General features: G+C 43.4%; 1 protein-coding gene across 1 annotated transcript; it reads left to right on the top strand.

Moving 5' to 3' along the window:
- Window positions 1–1933: 1933 nt before the first annotated feature.
- Window positions 1934–2507, top strand: LOC124671512 (zinc finger BED domain-containing protein RICESLEEPER 2-like). Its single transcript, XM_047207879.1, has 2 exons — window positions 1934–2309; window positions 2401–2507. Exons 1-2 carry the CDS (start codon window positions 1934–1936, stop codon window positions 2505–2507), a joined length of 483 nt encoding a protein of 160 aa, XP_047063835.1.
- Window positions 2508–15747: the final 13240 nt, after the last annotated feature.

The following is a 15747-nucleotide window of genomic DNA, read 5'->3' as shown; positions in this document are numbered from 1 at the left end:
ATTCGGGAGATCGCCTCCGGCACCTGCTCGGAGAGGGAATCGTCTCCGGAGGACTCTTCACCGCCATGGTCGCCTCCGGAGTGATGAGTGAGTAGTTCACCCCTGGACTATGGGTCCATAGCAGTAGCTAGATGGTCGTCTTCTCCTTATGTGCTTCATTGTCGGATCTTGTGAGCTGCCTAACATGGTCAAGATCATCTATCTGTAATGCTATATGTTGTGTTTGTCGGGATCCGATGGATAGAGAATACTATGTTATGTTGATTATCAATCTATTACCTATGTGTTGTTTATGATCTTGCATGCTCTCCGTTATTAGTAGAGGCTCTGGCCAAGTTTTTACTCTTAACTCCAAGAGGGAGTATTTATGCTCGATAGTGGGTTCATGCCTCCATTAAATCTGGGACAGATGACGTGAAAGTTCTAAGGTTGTGGATGTGCTGTTGCCACTAGGGATAAAACATTGATGCTATGTCCGAGGATGTAGTTATTGATTACATTACGCACCATACTTAATGCAATTGTCCGTTGTTTGCAACTTAATACTGGAAGGGGTTCGGATGATAACCTGAAGGTGGACTTTTTAGGCATAGATGCATGCTGGATAGCGGTCTATGTACTTTGTCGTAATGCCCAATTAAATCTCACTATACTTATCATATCATGTATGTGAATGCTCATGCCCTCTCTATTTGTCAATTGCCCGACTGTAATTTGTTCACCCAACATGCTATTTATCTTATGGGAGAGACACCTCTAGTGAACTCTGGACCCCGGTCCTATTCTTTTACATCGAATACAATCTATCGCAATACTTGTTCTATCGTTTTCCGCAAACAATCATCATCCACACTATACATCTAATCCTTTGTTACAGACAAGTCGGTGAGATTGACAACCTCACTCGTTTCGTTGGGGCAAAGTACTTTGGTTGTGTTGTGCAGGTTCCACGTTGGCGCCGAATCCCCGGTGTTGCGCCGCACTACATCCCGCTGCCATCAACCTTCAACGTGCTTCTTGACTCCTACTGGTTCGATAAACCTTGGTTTCTTACTGAGGGAAACTTGCTGTTGTACGCATCACACCTTCCACTTGGGGTTCCCAACGGGCGTGTGCTTTACGCGTCATCAGCGACTTTAGTATCGCGAGGTTTACCCATGATGGAGAATTTGCAGCGACCAATATCAATCCAAGTGAACTTGCAAATAAAGCTATGCTCCCCGGCAACGGCGCCAGAAAATAGTCTTGATAACCCACAAGTATAGGGGATCGCAATAGTCTTCGAGGGAAGTAAAACCCAATTTATTGATTCGACACAAGGGGAGACAAAGAATACTTGAAAGCCTTAACAGCGGAGTTGTCAATTCAGCTGCACCTGGAAACAGACTTGCTCGCAAGAGTTTATCGATAGTAATAGTTTTATAGCAAGTAGCGATAGTGAAATAACGAGCAGCAGAGTAACAAAGACAGCAGTAGTGATTATAGTAAACAGCGAGGATTAAAATATCGTAGGCACGAGGGATGGATGACGGGCGTTGCATGGATGGGAGAAACTCATGTAACAATCAAGGCAGGGCATTTGCGGATAATAATAAAACGGTATCCAAGTACTAATCAATCAATAGGCATGTGTTCCATATTTAGTCGTACGTGCTCGCAATGAGAAACTTGCACAACATCTTTTGTCCTACCAGCCGGTGGCAGCCGGGCCTCTAGGGAATCTACTGGAAATTAATGTACTCCTTTTAATATAGCACCGGAGCAAAGCATTAACACTCTGTGAACACATGTGATCCTCATATCACCGCCTTCCCCTCCGGTTGTCCCAATTTCTATCACTTTGGGGCCTCGGGTTCCGGACAACAATACGTGTATACAACTTGCAGGTAAGATCATAAAGCAATGAATATCATCAAAGGGGGGACGAGGAACCATGTTGAAGGAAGCTATTGCAAAAAAGCTTAAGATGAACAATGGTGCATCAAGCAATGCCAAGTCAGAACTTGACAAATACCTTGCTGAAGATTGTGAAGATCAAGAGCTCAAGTTTGACATTCTAGCTTGGTGGAAGATTAATGCAGTTCGTTTTCCCATCTTGGCTCACTTGGCACGGGATTTTCTTGCCATACCCATCACGTCTGTAGCATCGGAGTCGGCTTTCAGCACAGGTGGACGTATCTTGGATGATTTCCGTTCCTCGCTAACTCCATTCATGCTGGAAGCTCTTGTTTGTGGACAAGATTGGCTCCGAAGAAGTACTCCTATTGACATACATGAGAATCTGGAGGAATTAGCTATAATGGAAAAAGGTAATTGTTCCCTCATTTACATGTATACTTGTGGAACTACTCCTATATGTTTTCTATAACTGTTACATGTATACTTGTATTCTATTTTCAGAGTTAATTGAAGAGTTTGGTGGCATCCACATAGCCAAAGGAAAAGGGAAAGGTGGCAAGAGTAAGGCCTCTACTGAAGCTGAAAGCAAACCTGGTCCACCTTCATAAAGGTTCAAAGTCCTAAATTTTCGCATGTAGTTGTCATATACTCATATACATAAATACATGATTGTGGATAATATCATCATAGCAGCTGAGCCTGAAGTTGTAACTAATTGATTGCTTATGCAGGAGTCATGGAGGACGGTTCCAGAAGCTTTACTGCTGGGGCCTGGGGCGATGCCGCGATGGACCGTGGAGGCGTGGACATGGAGACATGGAGTGCTGGAGACCTGGAGTGTTGTTGCCGTTTGTGCCTTTGTGGATTTGTGCCTTATGGTCATGTGTTCGTGTTGTGCAGTGCTGCAGTGTGCATTCTGAAGTTTGAAGTACTTATTTAACTACTTATGTTGCTATCCTGTGTCGTTTTAACTTGCTAAGTTGCTACTGTTTTAAACTTCCTGTCATTTGGTGTGAACTGCTACGAAAATGCTGTCAAATTCATGCCGAAATGCTGCCAAAATTTCCGGTTATTAGCTGTTATTCTGGTCTCCTGATGATCATTGTTGTGTGCCTCGGGTAATTCGGGATAACCCGAACCCGAACCCGAAATTTCGGGTACCCGAATCCTCGGGTAGCAAAAATTGTAAGGGTAAATCGGGTGTCAGTTTGAGAAACCCGATTTTCTGATTGCCCGAATAACCCGACCCGATTTTTCGGGTAAACCCGAACGCCCAGAATGACAATGAATATCATCATGACTTGATAACATGTTCAGATCTGAGATCATGGCACTCGGGCCCTAGTGACAAGCATTAAGCATAACAAGCAGAAACTCAATTCGGCTCCCGAGTGCGTATGATCCCTCTACCATAATAACATATTTCCAAGTGTTAAAAAATTTTGATAAAAAAATTTACATGTACATCTCCATAATATATGTGTATTCGTTAAGTTTCGTGAAAAAATGATATTTTTTGTAGTCTAAGCGAAAAAGAGAAAATTTATCTTCTGACAAGTCTTTGTTTCATCACCGAATTTTGTCTTTTTTACACACGCCACATGACATGTCGATTTTTCATGAAACGACTTTATGAGCGCGTAGCACATGAAGATGTACGTGCGAAATTTTTGTTTCAATTTTTTTGACATTTTAAAATGTGTCTAACATGTATTTCAAAATAAAGGGAGCATATGCTCCCATGTGCCAAAACATCACTCCCCATAACAAGTTGCAACAATATCATAGAAGTACCAATTACGGACACTAGGCACTATGCCCTAACAATCTTATGCTATTACATGACCAATCTCATCCAATCCCTACCATCCCCTTCAGCCTACAAGCGGGGAATTACTCACACATGGATGGGGGAAACATGGCTGGTCGATGGAGAGGCATCGGTGGTGATGATGGCGATGATCTCCTCCAATTCCCCGTCCCGGCGGAGTGCCGGAACGGAGTTTCGGTCCCGAGACGGAGTTTCGCGACGGTGGCGGCGTACTGGATGGTTTCTGGCGACTTCGACTTCTCGTCTCGCGTTTTTAGATCGAAACCCTTAAGTAGTCCAGAGGAGGGCGTCGGAGGCCAGCCGAGGGGGCCACACAGTAGGGTGGCGCGCCCCCTCCTGGGCCGCGCCGGCCTAGTGTGTGGGGGCCTCGGGCCTCCACCTGGCTCGCCCTTCTGGCTCCGTCAATCTTCTGGAAAAATAAGACCTTCGACATAAATTCCGGGATTTTCCCGAAAGTTGAATTTCGCACAAAAACGAGACACCAGAGCAATTCTGCTGAAAACAGCATTAGTCCGTGTTAGTTGTATCCAAAATACACAAATTAGAGGCAAAACAATAGCAAAAGTGTTTGGGAAAGTAGATACGTTTTGGACGTATCAACTAGCTAAGGGAGGTTCAAGTCTCCGCGCTATTGAGGGGCTTGCTTGGTGTCCGGGCTTCACAACAGCAGTATGAAAGTGGGGGCGATAACACATGTGAAGCGCAGAGTCCTACCTTTCAGGGTGAAAACCCAAGGTCTGGCCTTGACTGGTTGTGTCTGGCAGTGATCTTGGTGGAGGCATTGTTTTGAGAGTGGGGACTATCTTCAGGGTGAAAACCTAAGATCTTTGATCGGGCATCGACGGTGTTTGAGCACTGTTCCCTTCTTGGAGGCGTCGTTTTTTGGAGAGTCTGTAATTCAGGTGTTGTCATGGTGGTGGATATATTACTGTTGTTAGGCCCGAGATGTTGTAGCGTGACTTTTGTTTCTTAGTTTTTTTCCCCTTTTTTGGCTGTGTGCATTGATGTCTACGGGAGCTTCTATTCTTGTAGACAGTGTTGGGCCTCCAAGAGCAGAGGTTTGTAGAACAGCAGTAGTTTTCCCTTAAGTGGATCACCCAAGGTTTATCGAACTCAGGGAGGAAGAGGTCAAAGATATCCCTCTCATGCAACCCTGCAACCACAAAGCAAGAAGTCTCTTGTGTAACCAACACACCTAATAGATGCACTAGTTCGGCGAAGAGATAGTGAAATACAGGTGGTATGAATAAATGCGAGCAGTAGTAACGGTGCAGTAGTAACGCAGTAAAACAGTAAACAAGCAGCGATAGCAGTATTTAGGCTCAAGGCCTAGGGATTATACTTTCACTAGTGGACACTCTCAACATTGATCGCATAATAAATAACTCTTTCTCATATGTGCTACATACACTCTTTTGTTGGATGATGAACACATTGCGTAGGATTACACGAACCCTCAATGCCGGAGTTAACAAGCTCCACAATTCAATGTTCATATTTAAATAACCTTAGAGCATAATAGATCATTGCAAAATAAACCAAGAACTAACATAGTGCACACACTCGTCCACATTACACTATGAAGGAGGAATAGATCACATCAATACTATCATAATGATAATTAACTCCACAATCTACAAGAGATCATGATCATAGCCTATGACAAGAACCACACGGTGCACACACTAGTCACCTTTACACCATGCGGGAGGAATAGACTACTTTAATAACATCACATGAGTAGCACACAACTAGTAGCGATACAAAGCTCATCATATGGATCTCAATCATGTAAAGCAGCTCATGAGATCATTGTATTGAAGTACATAGGAGAGAGATTAACCACATAGCTACCGGTACAGCCCCGAGCCTCGATGGAGAACTACTCCCTCCTCATGGGAGACAACGGCGTTGATGGAGATGGCGGTGGTGTCGATGGAGGAGCCTTCCGGGGCACTTCCCCGTCCCGGCGGCGTGCCGGAACAGAGACTCATGTTCCCCAGATCTTGGCTTCGCGATGGCGGCGGCTCTGGAAGGTTTCTCGTACCGTGGCTTTTTCGTATCGAGGTTTTAGGTCTGGGACCTTTATATAGGCGAAGAGGCGGCGTCAGAAGGTCGAAGAGGCGGCGACACCATAGGGTGGCGCGGGCCACACCCAGGCCGCGCCGGCCTATGGTCTGGTGGGCATGTGCCCCCTCTCTGGCGGTTCTCGGGTGTTCTGGATGCTTCCGGGCAAAATAGGATGCTAGGTCTTGATTTCGTCCGATTCCGAGAATATTTCCTTACTAGGATTTCTGGAACCAAAAACAGCAGAAAACAGAGACCGGCCCTTCGGCATCTCGTCAATAGGTTAGTTCCGAAAACGCATAAATATGACATATAATGTGCATAAAACATGTAGATATCATCAATAATGTGGCATGGAACATAAGAAATTATCGATACGTCGGAGACGTATTAGCATCCCCAAGCTTAGTTCTGCTCGTCCCGAGCGGGTAAACGATAACAAAGATAATTTCTGGAGTGACATGCCATCATAACCTTGATCATATTGTAAACATATGTAATGAATGCAGCGATCAAAACAATGGTAATGACATGAGTAAACAACTGAATCATAAAGCAATGACTTTTCATGAATAATACTTAAAGACAAGCATCAATAAGTCTTGCATAAGAGTTAACTCATAAAGCAATAAATCAAAGTAAAGGTATTGAAGCAACACAAAGGAAGATTAAGTTTCAGCGGTTGCTTTCAACTTGTAACATGTATATCTCATGGATAATTGTCAACATAGAGTAATATAACAAGTGCAATATGCAAGTATGTAGGAATCAATGCACGGTTCACACAAGTGTTTGCTTCTTGAGGTGGAGAGAGATAGGTGAAGCTGACTCAACACAAAAGTAAAAGAATGGCCCTTCGCAGAGGAAGCATTGATTGCTATATTTGTGCTAGAGCTTTGGTTTTGAAAACATAAAGAGAGCATAAAAGTAAAATTTTGAGAGGTGTTTGTTGTTGTCAACGAATGGTAGTGGGCACTCTAACTACCTCATCAACCAGACTTTCAAGAGCGGCTCCCATGAAGGACGTTATCTCTACCAGCAAGGTAGATCATCCCTCTTCTCGTTTGTTTACACATGTACTTTAGTTTAGTTTTTCTTTATTTATGGATGACACTCCTCCCAACCTTTTGCTTACACAAGCCATGGCTAACCGAATCCTCGGGTGCCTTCCAACATTCACATACCATGAAGGAGTGTCTATTTGCAAAATTAAGTTGCTTACCGATGAATCGAGCAAAACATGTGAAGAGAATTATTTATGCAAGTTAATTAATCGGGGCTGGGAACCCCATTGCCGACTCTTTTTGCAAAATTATTGGATAAGCGGATGAAGCCACTAGTCCATTGTGAAAGTCACGTCGAAGTAAATGACAAGATCGAAAGATAAAACACCACATACTTCCTCATGAGCTATAAAACATTGACACAAATCAGAGGTGATAAATTTTGAATTGTTTAAAGGTAGCACTCAAGCAATTTACTTTGGAATGGCGGAGAAATATCATGTAGTAGGTAGGTATGGTGGACACAAATGGCATAATGGTTGGCTCAAGGATTTTGGATGCATGAGAAGTATTCCCTCTCGATACAAGTTTTAGGCTAGCAAGGTTATTTGAAACAAACACAAGGATGAACCGGTGCAGCAAAACTCACATACAAGACATATTGTAAACATTATAGGACTCTACACCGTCTTCCTTGTTGTTCAAAACTCTTTACTAGAAATTATCTAGACTTTAGAGAGACCAAATATGTAAACCAAATTTAGCAAGCTCTAGGTGTTTCTTCATTAATAGGTACAAAGTATATGATGCAAGAGCTTAAACATGAGCACAACAATTGCCAAGTATCAAATTATTCAAGACATTTTAGAATTACTACATGTAGCATTTCCCGATTCCAACCATATAACAATTTAACGAAGAAGATTCAACCTTCGCCATGAATTTTATGAGTAAAGCCTAAGGACATATTTGTCCATATGCAACAGCGGAGCGTGTCTCTCTCCCACACAAGCATTTATTCAAACAAAAACAAAAACAAAAGCACACAGACGCTCCAAGTAAAGTACATAAGATGTGACCGAATAAAAATATAGTTTCAAGAGAAGGAACTCGATAATTTGTCGATGAAGAAGGGGATGCCTTGGGCATCCCCAAGCTTAGACGCTTGAGTCTTATTGAAATATGCAGGGGTGAACCACCGGGGCATCCCCAAGCTTAGAGCTTTCACTCTTCTTGATCATAGTATATCATCCTCCTCTCTTGACCCTTGAAAACTTCCTCCACACCAAACTCGAAACAACTCATTAGAGGGTTAGTGCACAATAAAAATTAACATGTTCAGAGGTGACACAATCATTCTTAACACTTCGGACATTGCATAAAGCTACTGGACATTAATGGATCAAAGAAATTCATCCACCATAGCAAAAGAGGCAATGCGAAATAAAAGGCAGAAACTGTCAAAACAGAACAGTCCGTAAAGATGGATTTTATTGAGGCACCAGACTTACTCAAATGAAAATGCCCAAATTGAATGAAAGTTGCGTACATATCTGAGGATCACTCACGTAAATTGGCTTAATTTTCTGAGTTACCTATAGAGAATTAGACCCAGATTCGTGACAGCAAAGAAATCTTTTTCTGCGCAGTAATCCAAATCTAGTATCAACCTTTCTATCAACGACTTTACTTGGCACAACAAAACACAAAACTAAGATAAGAAGAGGTTGCTACAGTAGTAAACAACTTCCAAGACTCAAATATAAAACAAAGTACTGTAGCAAAATAACACATGGGTTATCTCCCAAGAAGTTCTTTCTTTATAGCCATTAAGATGGGCTCGACGAGCTTTTATGATGCACTCGCAAGAAATAGTAGTTGAAGCAAAAGAGAGCATCAAGAGGCAAATTCAAAACACATTTAAGTCTAACATGCTTCCTATGCATAGGAGTCTTGTAAATAAACAAGTTCATGAAGAGCAAAGTTACAAGCATAGGAAGATAAAACAAGTGTAGCTTCAAAAATTTCAGCACATAGAGAGGCATTTTAGTAACATGAAAATTTCTACAACCGTATTTTCCTCTCTCGTAATAATATCCAGTGGCATCATGAGAAAACTCAACAATATAACTATCACATAAAGCATTCTTATCATGAGTCTCATGCATAAAATTATTACTCTCCACATAGGCATAATCAATTTTATTAGTAGTGGGAGCAAATTCAACAAAGTAGCTATCATTATTATTCTCATCAAGTGTAGGAGGCATAGTATAATCATAATAAAATTTACTCTCCATAGTAGGTGGCACCAAAAGACCACTATCATTATAATCATCATAAATAGGAGGCAAAGTATCATCAAAGTAAATTTTCTCCTCAATGCTTGGGGGACTAAAAATATCCTGCTCATCAAAGCCAGCTTCCCCAAGCTTAGAATTTTCCATATCATTAGCAACAATGGTATTCAAAGTATTCATGCTAATATGTTCCATGAGTTTTTTAATTTTCGGATCAGACCATCCATGTCTTAAATCAGGAAATAGAATAAGAAGCTCATTGTCGTCCATTATGCCAAACTAGTGTAAACAAGAAACAAAAAGATGCAATTGCAGGATCTAAAGGAAATAGCTTCGAGTACTTACAACGGCGAAAATAGCTTAGTAGCCGAGATCCGGAGTGTGAGTACCTTTTACCTTTCCTCCCGGCAACGGCGCCGAGAAAATAGCTTGATGTCTACGGGAGCTTCTATTCTTGTAGACGAGTGTTGGGCCTCCAAGAGCGAGAGGTTTGTAGAACGGCGAGCGAGTTTTCCCTTAAGTGGATCACCCAAGGTTTATCGAACTCGGGGAGGAAGAGGTCAAAGATATCCCTCTCATGCAACCCTGCAACCACAAAGCAAGAAGTCTCTTGTGTCCCCAACACACCTAATAGGTGCACTAGTTCGGCGAAGAGATAGTGAAATACAGGTGGTATGAATAAATGCGAGCAGTAGTAACGGTGCAGTAGTAACGCAGTAAAACAGTAAACAAGCAGCGATAGCAGTATTTAGGCTCAAGGCCTAGGGATTATACTTTCACTAGTGGACACTCTCAACATTGATCGCATAATAAATAACTCTTTCTCATATGTGCTACATACACTCTTTTGTTGGATGATGAACACATTGCGTAGGATTACACGAACCCTCAATGCCGGAGTTAACAAGCTCCACAATTCAATGTTCATATTTAAATAACCTTAGAGCATAATAGATCATTGCAAAATAAACCAAGAACTAACATAGTGCACATATCGTCCACATTACACTATGAAGGAGGAATAGATCACATCAATACTATCATAATGATAATTAACTCCACAATCTACAAGAGATCATGATCATAGCCTACGACAAGAACCACACGGTGCACACACTAGTCACCTTTACACCATGCGGGAGGAATAGACTACTTTAATAACATCACATGAGTAGCACACAACTAGTAGCGATACAAAGCTCATCATATGGATCTCAATCATGTAAAGCAGCTCATGAGATCATTGTATTGAAGTACATAGGAGAGAGATTAACCACATAGCTACCGGTACAGCCCCGAGCCTCGATGGAGAACTACTCCCTCCTCATGGGAGACGGCGGCGTTGATGGAGATGGCGGTGGTGTCGATGGAGGAGCCTTCCGGGGGCACTTCCCCGGCCCGGCGGCGTGCCGAAACGGAGACTCCTGTCCCCCGGATCTTGGCTTCGCGATGGCGGCGGCTCTGGAAGGTTTCTCGTACCGTTGCTTTTTCGTATCGAGGTTTTAGGTGCGGGACCTTTATATAGGCGAAGAGGCGGCGTCAGAAGGTCGAAGAGGCGGCGACACCATAGGGTGGCGCGGGCCACACCCGAGCCGCGCCGGCCTATGGTCCGGTGGGCCTGTGCCCCTCTCCGGCGGTTCTCGGGTGTTACGGATGCTTCCGGGCAAAATAGGATGCTTGGGTCTTGATTTCGTCCGATTCCGAGAATATTTCCTTACTAGGATTTGTGGAACCAAAAACAGCGAGAAACGAGGAACCGGCCCTTCGGCATCTCGTCAATAGGTTAGTTCCGGAAAACGCATAAATATGACATATAATGTGCATAAAACATGTAGATATCATCAATAATGTGGCATGGAACATAAGAAATTATCGATACGTCGGAGACGTATCATGCATCCGTAGTGCCATTAGGGTGTTGCGTTGTTGCAGAGGTTGGGTGTAATTGGTATCTCTTGATATTAATATATTTCCTTTATAGAAAAAGGAGGTGGATGGTTCCTAGTTTGAGTAAGATTTAACAAATCTTGGTTCGCACTTCATGGACGTACTAGACGAGCCCGTTGGATCTCTACCGATGGTAAAAAAAAGCATTGTACATCCAAGATAAGAAAAAAAATGTGAACATAAACAGAAGAATCTGGTAACTAAGCTTGGTGAGACTTCAGACAATCCTAGTTGAAAGACAGAAATTCGTGAAATCTGTAACATATAGTGACAACACAGACGATGAGAGTGTTGTTGGCGAAAAACGATCTGGATAACGCAATAGAAAATATGAGAAAGAAGAGGCAGGCAAAATACCCTCACGAAGAGAATAAGGATGACAACATCCTCTAAAGCATCCCTAACCCTTGAACTACAAAATCCCACAACTCCATAAATACCGAAAATAGATGGAGTCAAAGAGATCTAGCACTTATCTCAACATGAAGAACATGAGGAATCCCTAAAACCTTACACACTGTCCTTATATTTGACAAGATCTGCTTCCTTCATATTCTCTTACTATCCCACTTTGCCACCTTTTCATTGTGGCCCCATGATCGATACTCCTACTGCATCCACCGCCACCCTGCGGAAAGAAGTCCAAATAACCCCCTAAGTATTGGGTTTGGGATGCTAACCCCCCCTAAGTTTAGATTGGGGCATTTAACCCCCCTAAGTATCAAATACCATGCAGTTTACCCCCTTGACTGTTTTAGTAGCTGTTTTGGTCCACGTGGAAAGTGGTTTTAGCCAACCTCTGCTTCCGGGAGCTCTACTTCAGGCTTCCGGTCTGCTGTCGCCGCTGCCACCTGCCACCCCTGTCCGCCGCGGCACTGCGCGTGCCTCCGCCGTCTGCTGCTCCCTCGCCATATGCATAAATTACACTGATGATCAATTGATCGCAAGTCAGGTGCATATGTATACGTATCATCCAAACGCAAAGGCTGTTGCGTGCGCTGCACCACGAAGAGCTGATAATATTATCCATCACTGACCACACTCGCACGTACGTTTCTCGAGGCGAAGAGCTCGACGATCCCGCCGGCAACTGGGACGAGGAGGCGCGTCCTCTCGCCACCGGCCGTAGCATCGTAACCCGGTCCCGACGTCGTGCCGCTGCTCTGCCAGGTCGGCTGGTTCAGCAGCAAGGCCTGTGGTCACAAGCTCTGGGTGCAAGAAGCATACAAACAACTGTACAAATACAAGTACATAACACTGATCAGGGGAGAGTCGCCAGTAGATGCAGTAGTCCCAGCCATGGACGCCGCCGACGAGCGGCCTCCACCGTGGCCTCATGGTTGTTTTTGGACGGGAACAACAGAACTGCAGCTGCACACCCCTGCCCGCCACTGGCACCGCCGCCTGAGGCGGCGGCGGGCATTAGCAGCGGCCAGAACCTCCAGGGCCACGCGCACCTGACCAACTGCATCAACCTCCGCCACCACCACGTGGACGACAGCGGCTCGTTCGGGCTGAGGCGCAACCCAACGGGCGAGTCATTGCTTGCGTGTAGTTGACAAACGTCTGTTGGGAACCCCAAGAGGAAGGTGTGATGCGTACAGCAGCAAGTTTTCCCTCAGTAAGAAACCAAGGTTATCGAACCAGTAGGAGTCAAGGAACACGTGAAGGTTGTTGGTGGCGGAGTGTAGTGCGGCGCAACACCAGGGATTCCGGCGCCAACGTGGAACCTGCACAATCACAATACTTTGCCCCAACTTAACAGTGAGGTTGTCAATCTCACCGGCTTGTTGTAAACAAAGGATTAAATGTATAGTGTGGAAGATGATGTTTGTTTGTGAAGAACAGTAAAGAACAGAGTTTGCAGTAGATTGTATTTCAGATGTAAAGAATGGACCGGGGTCCACAGTTCACTAGTGGTGTCTCTCCCATAAGATAAATGGCATGTTGGGTGAACAAATACAGTTGGGCAATTGACAAATAGAGAGGGCATAACAATGCACATACATATCACGATGACTACTATGAGATTTAATCGGGGCATTACGACAAAGTACATAGACCGCTATCCGAGCATGCATCTATGCCTAAAAAGTCCACCTTCAGAGTTATCATCCGAACCCCTTCCGAGTATTAAGTTGCAAACAACGGACAATTGCATTAAGTATGGTGCGTAATGTAATCAACACAAATATCCTTAGACAAAGCATTGATGTTTTATCCCTAGTGGCAACAAGCACATCCACAACCTTAGAACTTTTCGTCACTGTCCAGATTCAATGGAGGCATGAACCCACTATCGAGCATAAATACTCCCTCTTGGAGTTACAAGTATCAACTTGGCCAGAGCCTCTACTAGCAACGGAGAGCATGCAAGAACATAAACAACACATATATGATAGATTGATAAGCAACTTGACATAGTATTCCATATTCATCGGATCCCAACAAACACAACATGTAGCATTACCAATAGATGATCTTGATCATGATAGGCAGCTCACAAGATCTAACATGATAGCACAATGAGGAGAAGACAACCATCTAGCTACTGCTATGGACCCATAGTCCAGGGGTGAACAACTCACACATCAATCCGGAGGCGATCATGGTGATGAAGAGTTCTCCGGGAGATGATTCCCCTCTCCGGCAGGGCGCCGGAGGCGATCTCCTGAATCCCCCGAGATGGGATTGGCGGCGGCGGCGTCTCTGGAAGGTTTTCCGTATCGTGGCTCTCGGTACTGGGGTTTTCGCGACGAAGGCTATAAGTAGGCGGAAGGGCAGAGTCGGAGGGCTGGCGAGGGGGCCAGACCATAGGGCGGCGCGGGCCCCACCCAGGCCGCGCGGCCCTATGGTGGCGGCGCCTCGTCACCCCACTTCGTATTCCCTTCGGTCTTCTGGAAGCTTCGTGGAAAAATAAGACCCTGGGCGTTGATTTCGTCCAATTCCGAGAATATTTCCTTTGTAGGATTTCTGAAACCAAAAACAGCAGAAAACAGCAACTGGCTCTTCGGCATCTCGTCAATAGGTTAGTGCCGGAAAATGCATAATAATGACATAAAGTGTGTATAAAACATGTGAGTATCATCATAAAAGTAGCATGGAACATAAGAAATTATAGATACGTTTGGGACGTATCAAGCATCCCCAAGCTTAGTTCCTACTCGCCCTCGAGTAGGTAAACGATAACAAGGATAATTTCTGAAGTGACATGCTATCATAATCTTGATCAATACTATTGTAAAGCATATGAGATGAATACAGCGATTCGAAGCAATGGTAAAGACAATGAATAAACAACTGAATCATATAGCAAAGACTTTTCATGAATAGTACTTTCAAGACAAGCATCAATAAGACTTGCATCAGAGTTAACTCATAAAGCAATAAATTCTTAGTAGAAAGCTTTGAAGCAACACAAAGGAAGATATAAGTTTCAGCAGTTTCTTTCAACTTCAACATGTTTATCTCATGGATAATTGTCAACACAAAGTAATATAACAAGTGCAATAGGTAAACATGTAAGAATCAATGCACACAGTTCACACAAGTGTTTGCTTCTAAGATAGAAGGAAATAGGTAAACTGACTCAACATAAAGTAAAAGATAGGCCCTTCGTAGAGGGAAGCATGGATTACTGTTTTTGTGCTAGAGCTTTTCATTTTGAAAACATAGAAACAATTTTGTCAACGGTAATAATAAATCATATGTGTTATGTATAAGACATCTTATAAGTTGCAAGCCTCATGCATAGATTACCAATAGTGCTCGCACCTTGTCCTAATTAGCTTGGATTTACATGGATTATCATTGCATAACATATGTTTCAACCAAGTGTCACAAAGGGGTACCTTTATGCCGCCTGTACAAAGGTCTAAGGAGAAAGTTCGCATTGGATTTCTCGCTTTTTGATTATTCTCAACTTAGACATCCATACCGGGACAACATAGACAACAGGTAATGGACTCCTCTTTAATGCATAAGCATTCAACAAGAGATAATATTCTCACAGGAGATTGAGGATTGATGTCCAAACTGAAACTTCCACCATGGATCATGGCTTTAGTTAGCGGTCCAATGTTCTTCTCTAACAATATGCATACTCAAACCATTTGATCATGATAAATCACCCTTACTTCAGACAAGACGAACATGCATAGCAACTCACGTGATATTCAACAAAGGTGTAATAGTTGGTGGCGTCCCCAGAAGCATGGTTACCGCTCAACAAGCAACTTATAAGAAATAAGATACATAAACTACATATTCTTTACCACAATAGTTTTTAAGGCTATTTTCCCATGAGCTATATATTGCAAAGACAAAGGATAGAATTTTAAAGGTAGCACTCAAGTAATTTACTTTGGAATGGCAGAGAAATACCATGTAGTGGGTAGGTATGGTGGATGATACGTCTCCGACGTATCGATAATTTCTTATGATCCATGCCATATTATTGATGATACCTACATGTTTTATGCACACTTTATGTCATATTCGTGCATTTTCTGGAACTAACCTATTAACAAGATGCCGAAGAGCCGATTCTTTGTTTCTAGCTGTTTTTGGTTTCAGAAATCCTAGTAACGAAATATTCTCGGAATTGGACGAAATCAAGACCCGGGGTCCTATTTTGCCACGAACCTTCCAGAAGACCGAAAGGGATACGAAGTGGGGCGACGAGGCGCCGCCACCATAG

The sequence above is a fragment of the Lolium rigidum genome, chromosome 7 (genome assembly GCF_022539505.1).
Source record: "Lolium rigidum isolate FL_2022 chromosome 7, APGP_CSIRO_Lrig_0.1, whole genome shotgun sequence".
Classification (NCBI taxonomy): Eukaryota; Viridiplantae; Streptophyta; class Magnoliopsida; order Poales; family Poaceae; genus Lolium; species Lolium rigidum.
Note: the sequence above shows the minus strand (reverse complement) of the source record. Positions and strands in the feature narration are given on the sequence as shown.